At 44.3% G+C, this 25294-nt stretch overlaps 1 protein-coding gene across 1 annotated transcript in view; it reads right to left on the bottom strand.

The window, feature by feature from the left end:
• Positions 1-25294, bottom strand: part of LOC118514525 (locomotion-related protein Hikaru genki-like) — a 105930-nt gene that overhangs the window by 9047 nt on the left and 71589 nt on the right. Inside the window, exons 3-9 of the mRNA XM_036061499.1 lie at positions 7286-8032; positions 5773-5976; positions 934-1274; positions 685-847; positions 390-563; positions 175-309; positions 1-56 (exon numbers count right to left, since the gene is read on the bottom strand). The exon at positions 1-56 is cut by the window's left edge and continues 88 nt beyond it. Of these exons, the coding sequence (XP_035917392.1) occupies positions 1-56; positions 175-309; positions 390-563; positions 685-847; positions 934-1274; positions 5773-5976; positions 7286-8032 (1820 nt within the window). The remainder of the gene's footprint in view (positions 57-174; positions 310-389; positions 564-684; positions 848-933; positions 1275-5772; positions 5977-7285; positions 8033-25294) is intronic.

Here is a 25294-nt window from a genome sequence, read left to right on the forward strand (position 1 = left end):
CTCCAGGCGTAGGGAAAGCGGTGGATTAGGTTCGGTTAGAGCGGCGCACTGGGACACTGTTTGAGGAAAAAGTTTTTTGCAGAAAAGTTAGTCATTCAACGCTGATTGGGACCCCCTTGGAAACCAGAGGGAGAAATAGAGAGAGAGCGAAGAAAACACGTATAAAACACCTACCAGCAACAACGATGACGATACTGTTCGTTAGGCCACGCGGTGAGGCGCAAGTGTACGTGCCCGAGTCCTGATTCTGAATGTCCTTAATCGTGAGCCGATAGCGCGATGCCTTCTCCTCCGGTACGGCCGACCACCCTACGGGAAGCGATGCGCGATAGAAAGCAGTGCTTAATGGCGGCGGTGCTTTAGGGCCCACGCCATCGGAATAACCTTACCGGTAAGATACTGTCGGAACCATCCGGTCCACGTCCATTCGGGCGAACCGCGGCGCCGGGGATACATGCAGTCGAGATGGATGGTGCTGGTCGGCAGGACGGCCAACACTCCGGACGGTTCGTACGCGGCCGAACCAACGCCTACCTTGATGCGAATCGATGGTGGACTATCGTCTGCACAAAAGCACACAAACAAAAAAGCAAAAAAAACAAAAACGACGCCCATCGGAAGTTAGTATGCAGCGGTGAAAAATTTGCACATAATTTAGCAGGGTAACGAGAAAAGCTCAATTACCAGAGTAATTAGTTAACAGTGTCGTTGGTACGCAAGATGGCATCTTCGGTGCCCACAGGCCGTTCGAGCACAGGACCTTCGATTCGCCCAGCAGCTTGTAGAGCCCGAGATCACGGCACCGAGCCTGCAGCGTGTGCCCGTGCGGCAGATCCCAGCCGAGAGTCTGCAGAGGTGGCAGAGGATGTAAGCGTAAGTGCATATGCAGATTGTTTTTTCCGGTCGCCACTGAGGGTTGGCAGGCGGACTTACCACCGAAACGTTCTTGTAGCTCAGCAGCAGATGGGGTGGGATGTGATCGACGACGCACCGTTTGTACAGCGGTTCGAACTTCAGCTGGCCGTGCTCGTCCTGCTCGTGCTCGTTCATCGCACACAGCGGCCCAACCCAGTGGCCACGGATGCACTGGATCTTGCACAGCCGGTGCCCACCGAGCGGTCCTACTTCGCCCGGGAACCGTACCTCCGACACCTCACGGAACTGATGCAGCTCGGGACTTTCCTCCACCTCCTCGCTTTCCTTGTCCTCCCGGTCGGGGTTTTCGGCCGAGTCCGGGAGCGGCGGCACGTAGCTCCCATCCTCATCGTACTGCCCTGTAAGTAGGTCGGGTCAAAAGCGTTCACATCTTCGTTTGTGCCTTGCGTTTAAGGGGGCGGGTGTGTGTGTGTGTGTGTGCGTACCGAGCGGTGGTTTGGTTCTCTGATCCTGCAGGGGAACACAGCAAGTTCGCCCTTCAAGTACAGACGGAGTACGCTGGGTTTCGACACACCGTTGGGCTCACACACAGCACACAAGCACACACAGCAGCAGCAGCAGCAGTGAAGCAGTGAGGGGCGGTGCAGAGAAGCGGTAAAATTTGGGTGCAGAGTGGCGGACGGAAAATGATTTTCTTGCAAGCAGGCAAGCAAGCGGAAGCAAAGCCATAATGCCAATCAACTGGAAACCGCAGGAAACACGGTACACAGCACCGTGTGTTCGTGTAGCCTGGCAGTAACTATGTGCGCTAGTCGCTAGTCTCTGGTACCTTGGGCACGAATCCGTTTGGAGCTTACTTCATACAAACCGACACACACACACACACACACACACACACGTACGAACATTTTCACAAATGCGCTTAATAAGAAGTACAAGTACAATGTGCAGGCGGCGCGTGTCTGCCGGAAGTCGAGTGGATGCAGTTGAGTTGTTGAAGAATGGGCTAACACGCTGTGCATCTCAATGAGCCTTGCACACAATCACTTGCCGTTCCGGGTGGATAGAGATGGGAGCCACACACACACACTGTGCATCCTTCATCCTTTTTCCCGCCAAGCGCGATAGGACTTCATTTCCGTGAGGTGAAGATGTGAGAATAATGTTTTTGCTAAAGCTCCGCCAAAATGATCGCGCTCGGCACCACCACCAGCCCTAGCTGTGTGGCTTAGTGCGCGATAGATGCAGCTACTATTGCAGTTGCTGGATGAAATGTGTCTTGGGGTGTTGTGACGGAGAAACGGGTGCGGGTCCGCGAGGAACAGGGAAGCTTGGTTTGAGGAAGTGCAGTTGAGGGTGCAAGCAAATGCAAATGTAGAAATATCGCAAAATACTACACATTGTACGTATTCGTTCTGGTGGATTTGTAGTTGTACGTGCGTGTGGGTATGTGTTTGGTTCACCCCCAAAAAAGCTAAACTTCGGTACTCGGTTCGGCACGAAGCAAAATAGGGTAGCAGCAGCAGCAGCAAAGCTTCAACTTCCACACTGCCATCATATTGGAAAAGCGACGCCACGAAAGTTCGGCTAACTTTATTTCGTTGTGATAACCAATTTTAAGGGTACGAGGCACGCTGATTGAGGAACGCACGGGACCACACGAGGGACGAGGCGAAATTTTGAAGGTCTGTGTGAAAACTTTTCCACTGTTCTAGTTGCGCTTTTCTCACAGCTTTTCCTTTTTTTTTCTCTTCCTCCTCTTTGTTTTCCATTTAACTAGTCTGCACGTCGGATTCGGGGGAGTTGCGAAATTGGACGCTAATAAAGTACGCGCACACAGAGTCAAAAGCATTAAAAAGCACAAGCACATATACACACACACACATGGGTGAGGCGGAGGGGGCAAAGCGAGCAGCTAGGAATGCGAGGCGGCGCTAAAGCGATAGCAGCGGGTGGTGCGGGTGCAGATGCAGATTGGTGACGGTGCAGAGGGAAGGTGAATGCACGCGTACAGGGTGGCTGGCTTTCCTCTCGCTGCACTACTCTATAATACGATCGTTTCGCATCAGATTACACTTATTTTGTGAAATTTATCGGCAAAGCCTTTTTTTAACCTGAACTTGTGCAACGTTTGCCTCGTCAGAAGCAATGTTCTGTTCTTCTGTTAGAAGAGCTGGTTCAAGCAAATAGTGGGCATCGGTAGCTCAACATTTTAACACTGTGTATAGTTTTGTATCGATTGCCGTTAGGAGAGGTTTGCACATTTTTTCAACTATTTCATACTGCCTGATCTGCCAATAAACAGATAAAGAAAATAATTTTGTGTTAGCTGTTTGTAAAGAGTATTGGATATTTCTCTGGATTGATGATGCTGATGATAGTCTTGGGAAAACTATAACATTTATATTTAGCAATCTCGTAAGTTTCTTCAAAATGTGAATTAAAGATTTTGGATTTAGATAATTAACCAAACAATTGTTAATTTGGTGAGAACTGACTATCCAATTGTGCGATATCAATAAGTCTGGTAAGCCAGAAATGGCAGGCATGACCAAGGAGTTCGATAGGCCAAGAAAGAAGGAGAAGACCTAAGAGGTCGTTTGGACAAGAAAGAAGAATCATTAATTAAATCAAATGTATCACAAAGAACAAAATATTGTAGTAGATTTATGATAAACCTGCAGTGATTTAAACACACAATTTTAAAAGTAGGATATGTGATTTTATGCTGACCGTGAAAACTTCAAATTGATGAGCGTTCCAACCATCTTCTTTTTCTTCCTTGGCACTACAACCTCGAGAGTGCTTGGCCTGGCTTTCTGTGACTTAGTTTTTTCCATAGCAAAGTAGTCAGCCCTGTGTACGGGTAGGCGGTTTGGGTGGGATTTGAACCCCGGTCCTGCCGTGTGAAGGCAGACGCAGTAGTCGCCTCACCCACCAGACTGCCCCATGTAATTACGGTACAAAAAAAACTTTCATCCATTTTAACAAAAAAAAAACCGAAAATTATAGAGATAGTAAGACACGTCGCAATGAAGTGTCTACTTTGGAAAAACTAAACGATGTTTTTATCTAGAAATAATATGTAGGGACATTTTAAGCATCATTCGTGTATTTTTGTTTTGGAAACTGAACTCTCGAACCTTGTGATATTTTAAAACTAATGTAATGAAATTTAATTATGCAAATTACACAGCCAATCCACCAGCGCAAAACCTCTGAATATTATTCCGAAACGCTGCTTTGCCATGATAAACCCACAATTCGGCTTCGCGAATCCCTACATGACATAGAGTTCATTGAATCGTTCAACCTGAATGTCTAATTTGTCAAATTCGTTTAATTTTAATTTTTGGCTGTTAAATAAACGCCATATTCTAGATTAAAAAAAGATTTCTTTTTTTTTATTCATAGAGAACGGCCTGGCCGTATTGCTAAAAAAGATTATTAAGCATGAAAAGCAAAACTTACAAACAGTTAAGTATATTCAATTTTGTTTTATTTAACTCAACTTATTATGAGAAAATCAAGAAATGCTTTTTCTTCTTCCTCCTTGGCACCACAACCCCTAAAGGTCTAAGCCTGCCATTTTTTGCATTCTGTGACTTGATTTTACGCGTAACAAAAAAAGCAGCCCTGTGCAAAGTAGTGTGTCCTGGGGACGGCGGTCTGGATGGGATTTGAATCTCGGACCGCCCCGGTGAAATAAATTAATAATAGTTTTAAACATTTCTTAGTTTTAGCGAAATCGAACAACAAACTTTTAATAAATTGTTGCTGATAAACTACAATTTATAAAATGGCGGCCAGTGGATTGAGGCGATAACGGTGCCGCTCTTCACACGGCAAGATCGAGCTTCACATCCCATCTGGACCTAAAGAGATCGTTAGGCCAACAAAAAAAAGCAGAACTTATATACTTCGAAAATTTAAAAGAAAAACATTACCAATAAAAAAAACAGGAGTGCAGTTCAATAAGCTTTTCATTAAAAATCATACTAAAATTATTAACAGATCGCATCATATTCATTTAACTTAAGGATATAACAGCAAAAAGGCAAACTGGCCAAATAAGACATTTAGGTTGGCTGATTCAATGTTCTCTGTGCCATTTTGAGAATTCACGATGCCGAAATGTGGGTTTACTGAGGGCAAAGCGACAGTTTACGAAAATATGCGATAACCGATTGACTTACGTACACCCTGCGTACGGTACAGGACTCACTATTCTGCAATATCACAATGGTTAACAAAGTCAATGAAGCCAAATATATAAGATATACGTCCTCGTCGTGGTTATGAACAGAAATTGCACTTCAATCCATAATAAACCTTCACTACTAGTAGTACGGCTCAAACCTTCCAGGAACTTGTCAACAACAAGCAATGATGCAGATTAATAAAAAAAAAAAACGTTATAATAAATTCGTTTAAACTTGGAGAATGGCGCTCTTGAACCTGCCCGAGAGCTTGTTGAGAAGTTGTTTGTAAGCTTTGCAAGCGAAGCTACAAAGTCAACAGGTATTAACGCTCGATTACCGAGCATATTTAAAAGCCTGCCGCTAAATATAGGTCATATTTTGCTCCTGTATGCTTGCATGGAAAGCTGCTTTTCCCGATTTCCCTCTGTTTTCAATTACTGGCCCACTACCAGCATCTCCCCATCATCAGCCTTCCTGTACACGTGCACAAATAAAAAATGGCTTCTGGTGCGTTTTTCTATAAGTTTAACTCGCGCTGGGTTGTGTGCATTTCATTTTGTTTGCACATTGTCCAATCTCTTTACGCATATGCTATTAATGCAGTAGTGTGCTTCGAGGTTGTGCCCGCAAGCGTGCTCGGATGGTTTTTTTGTTGTTGTTGTTGTTGCTGTTTTGTTTGATTGGTTGAGCTCACCTTTGTTGGCATTGCGACTAATACTCTTACTGCCACTGTCACTCGCTCCCTTCGGTCGGCTGAGCGCACCGGTCGCTTTTCCGGACTTGCGCTTCACCCGGACCTGGGCCCGGCCACCACCCGGCTGATGCTGGTCGCCACCGGGTGCGCCAGCGTCCACGGCAAGCCCGACCGCTTCCGGGCCGTTCTCCGCGCTCGTTTCGTCTGGTAATGGTGCGTGTTGGAGGAGTGGATGATGGACGGTATTGGTTGGTTGGTTGGTTGGTTGGTGGATTGTTTTCTGCTTTGATTTTTCGCGTTCGTTTTGATCGTTCCAGGTTTTTTTTTTGTTAAGCGTTTTAACCCATTTTTTTGCTTTATTTCGTAATAACCATTTCGTAACCATTGAGTAGCTTTTGTTTCATTTTAGGCACAAACCTTCCGCTTTAATCCATCACATCTCCCTGTCAAACCTCTATCGAACGCAGCATTGAGAATCGAACGCACTATTCCGGGAGTCGGAAGGCAATGGGGTGAGTGTGCATTGTTTTTAAAACGTAAATTGCAAACCATAAACTTTTTGTACCAAACTTTTACGCTTTTCACTTCATCAATCACGTTGAATGCCCCTTTTCAGAGGTGCGCGTGTTTCTGAACATGTAATCTGACATTTCATTGGCTGCGTTGAACAATAGCGAATAAAATGAAAATTTGTACTATGAAATCAGCAATTTTTTAATTTAACTCTAAAAAATCTTCCTTGGGAGCTTATATGCTTTTAAATTATTTTTAAAACAGATTTTAAATTGCGAATTTCTTGCAAGAAGCACCCTCTTTTAACTGAAAGAAGCCCGATGCTACCCGCTACGTATGACTAATTTGATTGTGTTTCCAGCAGACCTGATTTAAACTAATACAAACAACTCCTGATGAAGGCTTCCGAGTAATTCAATGACACAGGTTTACAATACGTGCGGGACATAAATGTATACATACATCTTCCCATTGCCTTCCGACCACCGCGTAATTATGCTCGCGGTCTTTGCCTTCCACGAAACAGCTCTAATTCAACACGCTAAACAAATCGATTATCTAAACAAGCGATTCAAAGGAATCTGTTCAATCCTTGTCAGCAAACACAGCTCAGGCCAAATTGTGTAACAACAAACCGAATCGCAAGGGTTTTCCCATCCCCGCGTCTGCTCAGCTCTGCCGAAGAAAACCTACAGCGCAATCGAATTTCAAGCGAAGAATTTTTGGAACCCCTTCGTCGCAAACCGCGTCGCGTTAACCGTATCGCCGGCAAGGATTGATTGACTCTCCATGTTCGACTAATGACTCACTATTAGCGTCGAGGGATATCCTGAGCACTACTAGACGGTGAAGATATTGGTGCTGCCCTTCTAGAGTAATAAGACGCTCTTGCAACGTGCCCGGTACGTGCCCGAGAGTTTGCCGGGCTCTGTTTGAGCGTGCAAACTCCGTGGGAACGAAGGGCTAGTACCGATTTATTTTGTTCACCTGACACACTTACCTTGCTTATGATGTCGGGCGATGCTCTTACTGCCACCGTCACCACCGCTGCCCGCCTTGGCACGGCTCAACGCGCCCGTCGTTTTGCCCGATTTGCGCTTGACTCGGCGCCGGATGATGCTCCCATTGTCACCCATCTCGACGATGATCTCTTCACCCTCGATTTCGTTCTTGTCCAGGTATTGGCCAGCGTCCGCACTGTTTTCACCATCCCGCTCGTCAACGTCAACGTCCGCGGGGCCACTGTTGAGGAACAGATTGTCGTACACGCTGTGGTCGCTGTCATTTTCGTTGAAGATGTTGTTGATCACTATGGCGGGTGACAGTTCTTCCAGGTTAAGCAAATGATCGTGCGGACCGGGCGAAGATCGGCGACGACGGTGGTGGTGGTGATGATGGGGACGCCGTTGATGTCCTTGCCCGGTTGCACGCTTCGAACGTGCCGGGAAGGAGGCCGCCGCTAAAGACTCACGAACTTCCGCATTCTGGATGCCCAGTTCCCACCAGAAGGAGGTGTCGTGGGCGTTACCGTGCAGGGAAGCGGTCTGATCGCTGGCATCGGCATGGCTGCGGAGTGCATTGGTGCCGGACTTGCCTGCCTCGACCAGCTCAAAGTCGGCGGTGGTGAAATCCTGGGGCAGATAGATCTGCGTTGTCTCGAACGTGACAAAGGGTGGTTCGGTCGTTGCATACTGCTTGCGAGGTCGGGAAATTTTTAAATCCGGTGGAGGACAACCGGTTGTGGTTTCTGCAAAAAGAGAGAGAGAGAGAGAGAGAGAGAGAGAGAGAGATAGCATATAAAAATGATTTTCTTTAACTTCACATTTTGCGGTTTTATACTGTTTAACCGAACGAAAGCGTTGATAGTATATACAGGCTGTTCTGAATAAATTTTCAATTTTCTCAAGGGATCAGAACACTTGAATTGTATTCGATATACAAACATTATCAACAAGATTCACTTAAAATTCCCAACATTAGCATCGATCATGGCATCAATGCTGTTTTAGAACCTCCAATGTCGGTTTTGATGCATACCGACCGCCCGCAAACACTCTTATGTTTAACCATTTAATGAGCCTTTGCATTACTGTAAGCATTGCATTATTGGTGTCCAAATGTTTGTGATCTAATGAAGTTTGTTCAATGTGTTATGCTAACCGTCTTGCCTACGTGTATTAATGAGTGCTCTTTTATTAGTACCCAACTGCACACTACAATCAATTTCCGGGAGGTCAACCATTTGGACTGCTCAAGCCCAAGAAATGTTTAGACAACAATTTATTACTTTAAACAAAGGTGTGACACGGCGCCGAAAAATGGGGGCGAAAATGCCTTACATAAGGGCTATCATAGGCTAGCTTTGTTATGCAAGACTTGGCTACAAAGTTTAGCAGCTGCACATAGCTCTCTTTTTAAAAATGCGGAGGCATCACATCGGAGGATGCATATCCAAAAATTATCAAAACTAGAAGAAATGTAACCTGTAGTCTCTAATTCATGCCTGATTGTTTCTAATGTATTTTTGAAGCATTGGAAAGCAGTCAGATTATCTATATTTTAATGGCGGACTCGGACCGTCATGATGCAAGTTCTTTTCTCCCATAATTCAGTGCTTCGAAATATTTAAATGGAAATTTTGAGGAGAGTGTTTCAATCGGAAATCGACATATTGCAAACCCGTTGTGAAAAGTTGCAATCATACAATGGAATGTTGCGTTCAGTTAGGGGAAGTACCGAACATTGTTGTGGAATTAAGGAGGTGGTAATTGAAGCAATATTTTCAAAAAACAAAGTACATAAAACCGTTTTGAATGTCCCATTTAGATAATTGGTAAAATATTCTTCTTCTTCTTTATTGGCGAAGACGTCGTCAGCTCTTCGGTCATGCCTGCCATTTCTGGCTTACTAGATTTATTGTTACCGCATAGTTTGCTAGGATTGAACCAATCGTTCGGCAGTAATACCACAACTAATTGCAAAGCTCTATAACCGAAGATTTTTGTTTTTTTTTTCTGAAAGGGAAAATCTTGGAGAAGATGGCGGAGCAGATGCTCCACTCCTAACATCTCTTCATTGATTTTAAAGCCGCATATGACAGCATACCCAGGGTAAAACTGTACGACGCAATGAGCTCTTTTGGAATCCCGGTCAAGCTTATCAGGCTTGTAAGAATGACCAACATTACATGCCAGGTGAAGGTGGATGGAAAACTCTCAAGGCCCTTTGCTACCACCAAGGGCCTGCGCCAGGGAGATGGGCTTGCCTGTCTCCTTTTCAATCTGGTGCTAGAGAGAGCCATCCGCGACTCGGAGGTGAAAACTTCGAAGACCATCTTCTTTAAGTCAATCCAGATCCTGGCATACGCTAATGACATAGACATCATTGGTTTGAGGCTCTCCTATGTAGCAGAAGCTTATCAAAGGATCGAGCGTGCGGCCCAGAACCTCGGGTTGGAGACTCACGAGGCGAAAACCAAAATGATGGTGGCACCACCAGCGGCACTGCTAACAAACACATATTTACGCACGGGTGATGTACAGATAGGTAACCGCACCTTCGAAGTCGTCCAAAACTTCACCTATCTGGGGTCAAAAGTCAGCACCGACAACAACATTGATGTTGAGTTACGCGCACGGGTGCTGGCTGGCAACCGGTCATACTACAGCCTGAAGAAACTTCTCCACTCTAAATACCTGTCGCGACGGACGAAGCTGGGACTGTACCGAACATTTATAGTCCCCGTACTCACATACGCCTCTGAGACATGGACTCTGTCCAAAACTGACGAAGCCCTCTTAGCCGCGTTCGAGTGGAAGATGCTCAGAAGGATTGTTGGCCCCGTATGTGTGGATGGACAATGGAGGAGCCGCTTCAATGACGAGCTCTACGAGCTGTACGATGATCTCACCATCGTGCAACGAATTAGACTCGCCAGACTCCGGTGGGCTGGTCATGAGAATGACACCGGACGACCCAGCCCGTAAAGTGCTTTTAGGCTGTCCACACGGACAGAGGAGGCGTGGTAGGCCCAAATTGAGATGGAGTGATGGCTAAACCGTGAGCGGTATCGAGGATTGTTGCAGCAGGCCAAGACCGCAAAGCGGATTGTAGCGCCTGATAAGTAAGTATAACCAAAGTGAAAATATCCCCTGAATCACTGAATATCCCTGAGCGAAATGCAGCTTTCCACAACGAAAATGCAATTTGCCACTATTCAGGGGAATGTTTCGCACCGAGTGATTCAAAAGTTCGATCATATGATACCAAACCCTGTATAAATGAAAAAAAGTTCACACTTTGAAATGACTAATGGTGTGTGTTAATATCTTTAACCTAAGAAAAATTATAAACCATTGTAGATACGTCTAATTCATCTCGAATACCCTTGTTTGGTACAATCTAACACCCTCTCCTAAGTTAACTTTAATGTATGCACTCTAAATTAGCACATTAAACAACACTGGGTATCGCTTACGTTATCCTTTAAAAGCCCGAAACAGTTTCAAATTCAAAACATCCCTCAAGCGACGATTGATGAGAAAAAAAGATGAATTGAAAAATTTTACCGCATTGCAAACCGATTGCAATCGATTGCTTTTAAGTTTAATCTTATTACTCTTGACAAAGCCATTTCGATTGCATTCCCAGCATTACACGATAATGAGCCGTAAATAGGCGCACATCGAAAGAACCTGGATGATGATGATGATGCTGTATATAACAAATTCGGACGATAAATCAAGCACCGAAATTAATGTGAGGAGTAAAGTAAAACAAAAAAAAAAGGCGCAAAAGGTTTTACATAATTGCTCGACAAAATCACAAACAGCCTTTCAGTGGTCGGTGTGAGTGAGTGAATCGTTTCCCATCTGGGTGGCGCGAGCTGAGGGGGGGGGGGGGGAGTAGCGGTGGAAAACCACAAATTTTACAAACCAACAATTTCAATTACTTCAATGACGTTAAGCCCTGTCGGGTTCGATTTGTGCGTTTAATTGGGGACGGAGGTCAATTAAAACTACAGCAGCGTCGCCCATCGCGTGTAAGCTTCGTGCGTGGTGTTATGCGTTTTATCGCACGTAAACCATATTTACTGTCAGGGTGCAATTTAGAGTGCACCGTTGGTTATTCAATTCAAAAGAAATAGCAAAAAAAAAAAACACGCACGCCGAAACAAAATTACTCAAAGCTCATCCGAATGTTTGGGCTCCGTGTGATTGCGATTGGATCCGGCATTTGCGTGAACCGCCGTGCAATTAAACAGCTGCCCGTCCATAAAACGTTCGAAAATGTATGATTTAAATGCCGCTCCCACGTGGGAGACAAATGGGGCGGTTCGTATGGAAAATTACGTCGAATTATGCGATACTCATCCGCACTCATTAACCCGTTTGACGTGGCACTGGCCATTAAACTTCCCGCCCTATTCGGGCGTTGTCTGTTTTTAAGTGCAGTAGGTAATGGGTAACTTCCACTCGCTAGTTTGAACCGGAACTGGCGGATCTGAGGCATCCAAAACTGGGTTAGTGCTGGCTTGATGGAGCGATATTTACACTCCCGCACGCACACCACTCACACTCACAGGCACTGCCCGCTAAAACATACTCCCGGCGGTGATGGTGGGTCAAATTTAACGGAAGTATTCGCTCGCCAAATTGGAGCACATATTGGAGCGTGAAGCTTCCAAACGATACAGTGCTTCCAAAATCTGGATCCAACCCCGCCTCTCTGTTGAATCCTTTGAGATCGGCTGCTTTATTATCCACCGGTGAATTCATTGTTTCCCTGCCACGGTTGCAGAGCTGCGACAAAAGATTAGAGCCAGGCTCGCTGGTAACAATGATATGTTGCTTTGGGTTATCGGAAAAGTTCAAGAATTATTCGAGATATTGATTTTTTTTTTTCGAAATGGGAGATGATTTCGATTCTTATTCCAAAGATTAGTATTCGTAGCTGGTCTGGTAATCAAGCAGTATTGTTTTGAATATTTTCTTCTTCTTTCTTGGGCTAACGACCTCTTAGGTCATGCCTGCCATTTTTGGCTTACTAGACTTATTGACACTGCAAAATTGGATAGTCAGTCCTTAATATGAGAGAACGGCCCAGATAGAATTTGAACCCCGGTACTGTCGTGTGGAGACCGGCGCCGCTGCCGCATCTACTACCGGTCCGCCCGTTTGGATATACGTGGACTGATTTATGATATCCTTATCTTCTTCTTCATGTTGGTTTAACGATCTCTTCAGTCATTATTTCCATTTCTGGCTTTTTTAAATTTTGTTTTTTTATTCCTGAAGCTGTATATACAGTCCAGTGCCCGGGAGACGGTGGGATTTGATTTCCGGTCCTGCCGTGTGAAAACTGGACCTGCAGTCCCTTCTACTACCGTGTCGCTCCATCGATTTGTGACATCATTTAACTCTAGTATTCAGTATGAACATCAGAAACGATTGCTCTACAAAAATTAAAAAGGGTAACCCATATACATGCATAATGCTGGCTGTTTACGCTTAGATGTTTGTTTACGTTTAGACGTCAAATCTACTTGACGAAAGCTAGTTTCGTCAAGTTTTAATACATGAAATATTTCAAGGATACAGTGAGTAGGAGTGAGTGTCGCTCGCGTGGGGGACACTCATAAGAAAGTTTATAAATAGGGCAGAAAACACAATTATATCTCTCTTCGAATTTGGAATCTGAACACGACGCTTGGTAAATATTGCAACACACATCGATCCGAAACTCCGCGAATTCTTCATGGTGCCGTGACCAGGATATAGCTCGAATTTCTGGTGCTTTCGCGAGTTTGATCGACCCATCGTTCACCGTTTTCTGTGTCGTACCACATTTCGTTTGGATTTTCGTGCACCGTACAGCTGTTTTTGCCGCATCACGCATTACACTGCCGGTCACCCACTCACACACACACACACACACGATTGCACAATGCCCGTACCACCCGTTGTTTTGGCGTCCCGTCGGACAATTTTGTTGGCGTCCCTTACTCGGTACGAGAAATTTTTGGATAGTTTCGTTCACGCACGGGATCAAGTACAAGTGGAGGTTCGCTTAAGAAAATTCGAAACATTATGCAAGGACCTAGAGAGTGTTCAACAAGAATTAGAGGATTCCGCTTCCACGCTGGAAGAAACAACGCAGAATGCTGCATTTCGAGAGAATTTCGAGAATAGATTGATTCGTGTCCAATCTCAACTGCAGGCAAAGCTAGCTCCTACCGCGCACCCGAGCACTGGATCGAACTCACTCAAGGGCATCAAGCTTCCCACCATCGCGCATCATACGTCACAGGGTCACGAACTGAGTCACTCGCGGCGAATAACCTTTCCGCGTCAAACTAGTTTTGGTACCACGTCACATGAAACGCCAAATTGCATTTTATGCAATTCCTCGCATTCATTGCTAAAATGCCCACGATTTGAAGGAATGGAGCCTAAGGATCGCTATCGTTTCGCGATGACCGCGCGTTTATGCACAAATTGCTTACGCGAGAATCATGCGGCTCGTGATTGTCCGGCGCACTACAAATGCCGGTATTGTAATTTGGCACACCACACAAAACTGCACTTCACACCGAATAGCCCTAGTGACACAGCTCCGCCACATCACACACACAACACCGCTAACGATCACACGGCCACCGATAACACACAACGCACATTTGCAGCAGCACTACAGCAAGCACCCGAGCAGGTATTGCTCCAAACTGCTTTCGTGAATATTATTGATGATTTCGGAATTGCTCATCCTGCGCGCGCGCTGTTGGACAGCGCATCGCAGTCGAATCTTACTAGCGATCGACTCGCTAAATGGCTAAGTTTGAAGACGAGTAACGTACACGTTACCACGCTAAATTGGATTTTGTCACCACCCAACACCTGGAAAACCGTTGTGGCTAATCGTGTTGCTGAGATCCAGAACTATTCACGTCCTCGTCAGTGGAAACACATTCCCGGCTCAACAAATCTCGCCGGCCTGGTATCTCGTGGGATGTCAGCAGTGGACATGCTGAAAAGGTCGATATGGACTTGTGGTCCCGAGTGGTTGGGGCTACCTGCTTTTGATTGGCCAATATCGAATTCATTGCTGGCGGCCCAAGCTGATATTGAAATTCGTCGGACACGCACACAACAATCGTCACAAGTTACTTCATCCACGATCACACCTAAATTCCTGGAAGCAGCTAAACTCGCATTATGCATCCTGGCGCAACAAGACGAGTTTTCATCGGAGATCCGGTTGCTGAAAAAGAGAGAAACTATAGGGCGGCGCTCACCTCTACGGCGCTTGAATCCATTCCTCGATGAGGAAGGAATAATGCGAGTGGGTGGCCGATTGAAGCTTGCACAGCTTCCCTACCAGTTCAAACACCCTATCCTACTTCCCAAGAACCATCCTTTTGCTCGTCTCATCGCATACCACTTTCATGAAAAGCTGATGCATGGCAGGGGAAGACTATTACTTTCCCAGGTTCGAGAAGAATATTGGCCGCTCGACGGACGGAGATTAGTGAAAGGAGTAGTCCGTAATTGTTTTTGTTGCATACGACAGGATCCCGCCCTAGTGCAACAACAAACCGGCCAACTTCCGTATCAACGCATCACTCCGAGCCGGCCGTTTTCTGTTACTGGAGTGGATTACGCCGGCCCATTTTGTCTTAAGCCGACGTACAAGAGAGCTGCCGCTGCCAAGTGTTATTTGTTTTTGTTCGTTTTTTTTGCAACCAAGGCGGTTCACCTGGAGCTGGTCAGCGATCTCACCACTGCAGGGTTCTTGGCCGCTTTACACCGTTCCACAGCCCGGCGCGGGCTACCGTCGGATATACACTCCGACAACGTAAACAACTTGAAGGTTCGTCACACGCGCTAAAAGAATTTTTTGAGTTATTTCAGAGTGAGCAACAGCAAAACATCATCGCAACCAACTGCTCTGACATGGGGATTACCTGGCAATTACTCGTGCAACGTTTCTGGAAGCATTGGACCACTGAGTATCTGCAGGAAATGCAGAAGGACAATAAGGTTGCGGTTCGGTGCGAAATCGTTCCCGGCAGACTGGCCATCCTTGTGGACGATTCCCTCCCCATCACCCGCTGGCCACTGGCGCGCATCATTGATGTACACCCTGGAGAGGATCAGCTTACAGTAGTGAAGCTGAAAACGGCAAATGGATTAGTCTCTCGTCCTGTTACGAAAATTTGCGTTTTACCTGTTGCGAAACCGTTTTGTTAGTACCGAGTGTTACCCACTGGTCCTGTCGAGCAGTTTCCGCACAAGGTCCTCAGCTTTGTACCCAATTTTGTGCTCGTGTGCAACATTCCATATTGCTATCCCTCTTTGCCAGTACGGCAATGATCGTCTGTGCTGCTCTGTCAATTCTTCCACAGCCTGTGTCCATGTGTATACGTGTGTATGCCACTGCTCGACCGTGTAAACGCGCGGTATTGGTATGTATTGTCGCGTCGGTGTAGACTTGACAGGTACGGTGCCGGCACGTAAACAAACCATTGGCCGCAGTTGCTGTTATCGATTAGAATTGTGTTTAGGCAAAGCAACTTTGCCAGCCAAAACATCCGCGTCACGTCGAGATCGCTCCTGTATCGGAGGGACCGTCGCATTAATCAATTGTGTTAAAAATTTGCGGGAAAAACGTAGTGCAATGAAAGCCTTTGGCTCTCTTACGGAGCCGGCGTAGGAAGCTTCCGGATGTGTTTCGGAGCCGGCATCGGATACTATCGGAGTGTTTAAAGAGGCGGATGAGGTCTCGGAGGGCCAAAGCCTCTTTTAATAAATGATTTAAAAAAAGAGCTGTTTTGTTTGTGAAGCAAATAGTGGCAAGGCGAAAGAAAACACATATCACAATACATACAAACAGCGTGATCACACACACATGTATACCCCTGGAGCGCAAACGCTCACGCACACCACCCCATAAGCCCGAATCCGAACGTCCTCAGAATGTCCTCAGCCCATGTAAAAACGTCCTCAATTTTGTATGGCCGGCGGGCTTGTGACACAAAATTAGGACGTTGCATGCGGATTCGAGCACTTGTATGACGAGTGGGTAGTTATTTTGTTATGACATTCTGTCATGGGGGGGAGTATGTTTACGCTTAGATGTTTGTTTACGTTTAGACGTCAAATCTACTTGACGAAAGCTAGTTTCGTCAAGTTTTAATACATGAAATATTTCAAGGATACAGTGAGTAGGAGTGAGTGTCGCTCGCGTGGGGGACACTCATAAGAAAGTTTATAAATAGGGCAGAAAACACAATTATATCTCTCTTCGAATTTGGAATCTGAACACGACGCTTGGTAAATATTGCAACACACATCGATCCGAAACTCCGCGAATTCTTCACTGGCATTTCTCCAAGAGCATGAGTCATACTATCTCCTAATCACATAACCATGGTGTGGTATAAGTGGATATTTGTAGAAAATTATTGAACTAAAACAGAACATAATCTTTTAATTTTGTGTAGAATTGCAATGTAAAGTGACCAAAAGGCATGTGAAGCATATTCTGCCGAGCAACGAACACATGGAGTGGCCTCGGAGACTTGGTGAGTTCAACTTCGTGGGGGGTCATAACCTGAATCGGTCCAGTAATTGCCAACAATGTATATCCCCCCGACGGATGAATGTAAATATGTGTTTTTTAATAGAATTATGTTCAAACTTGATGGTTTAAATAATTAACAACACATTCAAATCGGTGTTGTGCAAAGAAACCGATTCAAATATGAGTTGTGAAATTGATGCTCTCACACCGATAGTTTGGGCAGCTTTATCATTTCAAGGAAAGCTTCCATTTATCATGAATCTCAACAAGGCCAAAGCCCGAGGGCATCTAAAAGTCAGTAATAGTCTTTATAATACCACGATGTATCTTGTAGGAACCGATACTTAAAATAATATAAAATAGATTGTTCTAACGATCTAAACTGAAAGGAAGAAAAAAATGGAAAAGAAACATTGAAAATGTAGTGGTGATATTCTTTGTCCGCTAAGTGTATTTGAGTGTTTGGAAAACCTTCAAACTTTTTGAACCACCCATTAGTAACAGTGGTGCGATGTTAGCCGTATCCACGCAGGCAGTATCTACAAGTGCATCATCAGTGCACCGCAAGCTTTACCCCGTACCATGAAGCATCGAAATAAATAGCTCTCATTTTATTGTTCCTGTCCTGTTTTCATTGACGCACCGTGACCCGCCACCCTTTGCCCGTAAGGGCGTCTCTTATGAAGATCATATTTCATCCGAGTGACAATCGGTACCGTTTGGGAAATCGTCGTCGTCGTTGTCGTCGTCATCGTGGCCAGTGGTTTCAATATCCGGCCCGAAACGCGCCGCTAGTCGCTGCTGGGAAACGGGAAAAGGAACCTATTTTCACGCCACCGAACGACTATTCTCGACGCTGGAATCGCGGCCGCATGTTATACGGCTGGTGGATAAATTATCCTTGTCATAAATGAAGCCAAAACAAAGTCCAGCCATACGGCGCGCTAGTGTCCCGGCTAAACCGATCGGATGCAGATGGTCTGTCGGTCGGTTCGGTCCGGTGGCGGTTTTTTGGTGGTGGAAATCCAAATTTGCATACCCACTATGCTGGCCGAGACGCGGGGGGGAAGAGGAGCGGGCAACGCACGGAATGGAGGAAACGTAGAACGAAAGTGTGGTAATGGCAGATGCACGATGAGAAATGATTGGTAATAAAACATCAAAGTGAGTGGCGAACAACACAACAATATGCACAACAATCGGATTGCCGGTGGTTGAGGAGATAACTTTGGTGCGGATTATGATACAACAAGGTATAATTCCACAAATAGGGATTTATGTTGCACGAGATGAACAACGCAACGGTACGAACAAATAGCACGTGTGTGGAGAATTAAAATTTATGCGTATTACACGGTACTGTCGGTTCGGTGGCCAAGAGCGAGTATCAAACAAAACGTGCCGTGTGCGCCATGACAGAGCCCAGTGCACTAAACTAGCAAACAACGATTTATTGAGACTCATGTGGGTAGGATTTTATATTGCCATTAATTTAACAAACGCTAGCGGCATGAAACCATTCTGCAAGCCAAATTCATGTGACTTTTAGCATTGCGCGAATCGGTTAAAAGAGGAAGGTAAAAATAAATGCACTCAACATGCCTTCATTCACAGTATGATTTACTTCAGCCTTTAATGCTTTGATATATGCAAAAGATTATTTAGACAAATGATATTTTTTCCATTTCCTCACTTTTTCTGTAATTTAAAACTTCACTTTTCACTATTTTAAAGAAACTAAGTAATACGGCCAGGCCGTCCTTCATGGAAATTAAAGGAAATTAAAGAAGCATATTGCTGTTTAGTTCGGAATTAATGATAGCAAAGGCAAATTCTAGTGGCTTTAACACTGATACTGATGATAGAATTAGCTTGTAACTATTAAGTATTAGACACACTTATATTCGCCCATTGAAGTATCAAATTGCTGCAATGTGTACACTTTCACACTCAGCATCGATAACAACAAGCGGAATATGAGTGAATAGACCAAATGAGCCAACAGTTTGTTCAGTAAGTTAATGCTCCTAATAATATTCGTCCAGATTCAAATATAGCTCGGATTTTAGCCACCATTTGACTGATATGGATATGGTTGATGTGGCAGCAACCTTGGTAAGTGCTGCAAATAGTTTACTGACAAACTGGATTAAGCTTTAAAAATTATTTTAAAGTATCCCGCTCAAAGAATAAAATTGTTAATGTTATTTTGAAAGTTGTATTTACGTTATAAAATTACCGTAACCCCTAAATGAATGTTTTTATTTTTGTTGCTAAGAAAGATGCTCAAAAAGATTTTTGTTGTTCATACATGTCAAAGGACTTCTAAAACTAAAATTCTTAGACAACTCATACTTCAATTGTTTTTCTCTCTCTAGGTGAGACTTTTTGGACGTAGACAATCAATTGATGCTCCATGTTGGTTACTAAATTATTTGATCAGCTCCTACCTTAGAAGCTCCTACCTCCTACCAAGCGGTGAAGCCATGGATTTCCTATTTTAACGAACATGAAGCACTGCTGGATGATCGGCGCCTATTGCCTATTAGATGTTTGCGTCTTTACCGCAAAATGGGATGTTGCAGAACTAAGAGCTACTACAACGTCCGATTAAGGATGTACCTCACTATTTCCCACTTCTTTGATCAGAGATATTACCCATAGATCATACAAATCTTCTAGCCCATATCAACCATCAGAGGCATTGGTCAGAGCAAACTTTCAATCGTTTAAAAAACTGGTACATTGGCATTTCAGGCGACCGTGCGTTCATTCGAATGATGTCTAGGCTTAGGTGCTAACATTTCGCTTTGGACGCGTCTCATCAGCGACGGGTCGACTGCAATAGATCCATGGAATAGATCATCTTCTATGGTCTTCTAAGGAGTACGAGGCTGCTCAACCCAGCTTATTGGACGCAGTGAAGAACAGCGTCAGATCTCCTATCGTTCCTATTCCTGCTGAGGGTGGGAGCGAGGATGATACCTACATCGGGTCTATTTTTAAGTCCTGCCAAGCGAATGGTATAGTCGTTTAGTACTTTTCCTACATGCCATCTACTCTTACTGTTTGTCTGTGTTGTGTGATATATCTCGCTTGTAATTATGATGTCGAACGACTGGATGGATGAATGGATCAATGAAATGAATGAGTGCGATAATAGAAGGAACTTGCTATGCCATAGGTGGAATACATCGGATCCCGAATAAAGAGCATGTTACATTGTTGCAAGGACGTGTTGCAACGATTAACAACCACAGACACAAAACGGTGATGGATCTCCTTAGCCATGGAGGACCATGAAAAGCACTCCTTTCCAAGCACTGGCGGGTTATGATGTCTGCACACTATACCGACCCGCGCAAACATCACTAACACGAGTTTGGATGACGGAATTACTATTAACAGCAGCGCTCGTCTTCACACTAGTCTTCAGAATAGGTTTTCAAATCCCATCCGGACCGCTCCCCCATAGTGAGGGCTGACTATCCAACTATGCTGTATAAATAAGTCTAGTCAGCCGGAAAAACGGAAGCCATGACCTAATTGATCGTTAGGCCTAGAAAGAAAAAGAAGAATTACTTTTAACAGATCGGCCGAGCTCAGCCGGGATAACATGACCTTTCTTAAAACCTATGTGAATTGTACTCTGTCTTGTATTGTCTACCTTGTAATTTGGTTTTAAGTAATACGGCAGGACCGTTTCTCATGTGTAAAAAACTGGTCAAAGTTTGCTCAATTTGCAATAAAGTTGTCGCATGCGTCTGATAGACTGACGCCTTTTTAATCAATAGGATAAATTAATTTAAACGCAGCTTAACATTAACTACATAACCGATCCGAGGCTTCGTAAATCAGGAGGACATTCATGCGTCTAGGGGATGCTTTACAGTCATTTATCATTGAGCAAACTGTGTATTGCAAACAAACATATCGATTCAAAAGAATGCAGTCGAATTTAATTAAAACAAAACACTTGGCGTTCGCCGCACGCTTCAGACGAAGCAATTTCATTAATTTGTGCCCCTGACAGAAACAGCAATAAAGTGGCCCCTCGTATCCTCGTTGTTACACATCGAACACACACAACAACAACAACAACAACAAAATGAACAATGCCGAGCCAGAAAGAACCAAAAAAAAAGGGAGAAAAATAAAACATCACCAGACACATAAAAAACCGCTCAATTAGTTCTGCATCGTAAATTATCCTTCAAAGCAGACAGTGGCACTTCAACGTTTAACCTTCAGGCACGCAGTACGGGGTGCGGTTTCGGTCGAACGTGCCGGTCACGATCGCTGCCGGGGTAGCACCACCTGGGTTGTGATACAAAATAAGCATCGGCCCGGACCAGCTTTCCCGAAGCATTTCCTGAACTTTTCCCAGCGCGCATTTCAACACCTTGCTCGCGGAAAACAATGGTGCGGTTTAGCCGAGAACCAACCACCAACAAAAATGGAGACGCCTCGCTGCCAAGTGCCGAAATCCGAAGCTCATTACGAACCACCAGCCGGACGCTGGCCGTTGCAACCAACTGCCACCGCAGCTGCTCCTTTTGCCAATTTGCCATGCTGCTACGTGGCGTGTGCATCGCCCGGTCACAATGATTGCAGGGGAGTACATTTTTCTTCTCGATTGGGAAAACTACAATTGAAACTAATTGTCCGAACCGTGCGCACAGAACCCGGGGCCAGCGAGGCTCGAGCTGGGAGTGGCATTTATTTTATATTTTAGCAACAAATGGTGTTTTCGGTGCTTTCGGTGAGCACGGATAGAGATGGTGCTAGGCGCTCTGTCTTTCGGTACATCGGCATGGCTAGACACAATCGGTTGGAACTTTGTTGCTTTCGCTGGTCGCTACACAAGAAGCAACACTTCCAAACGGCACCGTCCTTCCGCTCCGTTCCAAGATCGTTCGCAACACAAAGCGCTTCGGTGATCGTGTAAGCTCATTAGTCGAGTACGAAATTTAATTGTTCGAAGAAACAATCGTTTTCGGGTGCGGTGTTCGGCGAGCGGAACATCCGTTAATGTACGCCTCCCCCATGCTCGGGAAGCACTCTCGGCACCAGACAAACAGTAATTAAAGTCGAAAAACAGGACACAAACTGCTGTCTGCTTGTTTAAGAGTGCAGGGCACGCTCTCTCTCTCTCTCTCTCTGTTACGTTCCGGTGCGATGGCACTGCAAATCGACTGGCTAGAATACCGAACGAATACTGAGCGAAGCGCAGCGCTGATGGAATGATGGAATTTTCGGAAACTGGAACCATTTCTTTCCGAGCTGTTTGCGCTCTTTTCTTCACTACGCTTTTAGGACGGAGAAGAACGCAAGTGTCAAGCTTTGAGGGGGTTTGATAGCTTTTTTTGTATTAGGAACAATTCCGTCCATAAGTACCCCAACAACAACAAAAAATTACACATGTAACGATGGAACGAAGAGGATAAGTGTAATGGTTGTAATGAAACAAAAGCCTCAACAAAACGCCAGCGCAAGCAAGTGATGAGTTTCACATAAGGAATTACGGTTTCATGAATGCGCTACTTAGGGTTGTGCTGAAGGAAGAGCACAAGATTCGGAGTGACACAAGTACAGTGACGGACAAACTAGTAAGAGTATCCTTACTACATTCATGATTCTATATTCGATTCACGATCTCTATATTTTCTTGCTATTGCTTTTGATACTGAAACTAGATCTAGCCTTGCCCAACTTCATCAAATCGGAAAAAGACTCATCAATATCTTTACTTTTTAAAACTATTTAAATTTCATTTAAAAAATACCAACAACGGGATATTGGCGACATATATTAGATCTTGGCCCGACACAAGTTACTTCGTCGAAAGGACGGGTTATTCGTAGCTAGTGATGTGAAAATTCTATTTTTTTTTTCAGAACTGAACAGAACCAGTTTTTTCCTGTAAGGTACGGAACGAACGAGGAAGGTACGTTGAAGCGTTGAAGGCAATTTTAAAGGGAAATTGTAACGAAATTAATGCATACAATACAGAACGAAGAAGCAATGATGGCACACGACCAAACAAAACAACCGATATTCGAACAGAGACAAACTGTAATGATTCTGAACCTACTAGGATCGTTCCGTTTCTTCAGCGGAATGATCGAACCTACCAGCATAAGTTTTTTTGCATCTATATTTTATTATCCATGAAAAGGTTATAACGTTCAGTTTCCATTATTTTTTTTCTGCTGACAGTTGTATCATGAATAGATCGCGACGCTAAAAGTAGCAACGCGTTAACCGACGATTGCTCAACTATTTTTTAAAAAAATTATTAGCTTTGTAAATAACTTGTGGTATTGTAAGCATCACGCCTCTAGGAAAACTGCTGTCCTAGTTCGACGATATTGTTGCATAGCCGAGACAAGTACACCGACAACTACTGCTAGGCAGACGCTTCCATTGTCACAATTTCGAGCCTCTTTTTGAGTAGGTTCAAAGAACCCACTAGGTTCATTCCGTTCGTTTCTGAAAAGAAACTGATGCTGTTACACTCCGAAACAAAATTGAATCATTATCACTAGTTTCGATCACACTTTGATCAGAAAGCCAAAAAGCAACTCAGAATCGATTACTTGACTGATCCAGCGATATGATCGTTGCCCATAAAAACTCAAACTTACTTAAAAAAAGGAAGCCGATTCATTGAAGATCGACAACATAACTCCAATTTTATGCTTTATGGAAAATTAAGTTGCCATAAGGAAACTTGACACAAATTTAAATTTGATGGTTTTATTATTGTCCAACTTATGTTGGTTCTATGGTAAACAAAATAAAAAAGACAATCAAAGAAAATGTCTTGATTGATGTAATTATACCCTCGATTTTTCGAAAACTTTTCAACTGAGTTAAAGAAAACAAAAATTAATTTACTATAGGTTGAATAATTTCACCATAACCTAGCTAATCTGCACCATTTTGCAAAATAAGGCGATCTTATTCTGTTGTCCATCACTGTGCTTCCACAATATCGCATTCTTTCTTAGTACGGAAAACGGCTCGACACATGTGTGTAAGGAGGTTTGGTTTAATGGGCCTAGTTTTTCGTCCACATATTGACCACATGCTATTCGTTTGCTTATAAAACAGTGTGGTCATTCGGTTTTGGTCGTTCGTCTGAGCTAAATTATATGACGAACAAACCGGCTCAAGGAAGGTTGCAAAAACGGCAACACTTTGCACGAGCTTAAAAATTGTGCAAACATAACGCCACACATTTGCACATGGAACCATTGGAAAATTTATCCTGGGCAATGGATGAGGGAGGGCTTGTATCAGCTGGTTGCTGTCGGAACTTGTGTTCCCTTTTTTTTCACTTGCTCCCGGTTCTACCGAAACCCGTTCATCACTCATAAAGCCGCATTGGCCACACTGTGCAACGTAAGCAACGTGGGGTCTCGGCCACGGGCAAAAAACGACGGTCGGGCAAATAAGATTGAAAGAAAACATAAACCCTTCCCGCGGCATGATTAATGGGTACAATCCGTAAAATGAAATTTTAGCCCTTTCCTTCACTTTCCCGGCGGCCCACGATTCCCCACTCGCCACTCCAGAGTGCCCTGTGAGTGTGCTTATTCATTCAAAAGTTCTCCAATTCCATGCTGTGCGGTGTGCTTTTTTGTGCCTTTTTCGTCTTTCGACGTTTCTTCAGTGCGGCGAACGGGTCATGGTGAAGGAAATTGGGCAAACCGAAGCAATGCTAATAATAATGTAAATGGAGGAATCCTTTCCCCCGAGCGTAGGAAGTAAGCGTCTGGAAAGTTGAATCATAAAGTTCCTAAACAATGAAGAGAAGGTAGATTGGTGCCCAAACCTCTAGCGAAAGAGAAAAAAAAAGTGAACAGAATTGTCGGTAAAGCACACCACAACCCACCCCAAACAACCCAGCGTACAACGCGCGTCTTGAAATTTCGGAAATGAAAGCCTTCCGGTACGGCGTACGGTGCACGATACGGTACGGTTCCGTGTTACGTAAAATCCCTTCGGCAACATATGAGGCCGTTCCGTTTCGAGGTGAATGACGAATTGCGGGTTCGAAAAGGTACCCACGGCTTAAGACAGACCCGCTCGAATTAGGTACTGGTAGGTCGAGGTTATTTACCAGCTTTACGACGCACGTACCCTTGTCAGGCACGGTGGAATAAACGATGGACTGACTCATGGTTTAAAATCGTTAAACTAAAGCTGATTGTAAATTTGATAGGTTTTTTTTGCACATATTTTTCTAGATTTCTTTGAAAGGTTAAAAAATAAAAATACATATAAAAAAGAATAACATATGTATAACACGACAATACGGCGTCAAACCGTCATACTTAAAACATAAAATAAATAATTACAAATAACAAACTATAAGCTTTATATTCAGTAAAAAACTTGAATAATTTTAAAACGGTTATGT

The sequence above is a fragment of the Anopheles stephensi genome, chromosome 3, assembly GCF_013141755.1.
Source record: "Anopheles stephensi strain Indian chromosome 3, UCI_ANSTEP_V1.0, whole genome shotgun sequence".
NCBI lineage: Eukaryota > Metazoa > Arthropoda > Insecta > Diptera > Culicidae > Anopheles > Anopheles stephensi.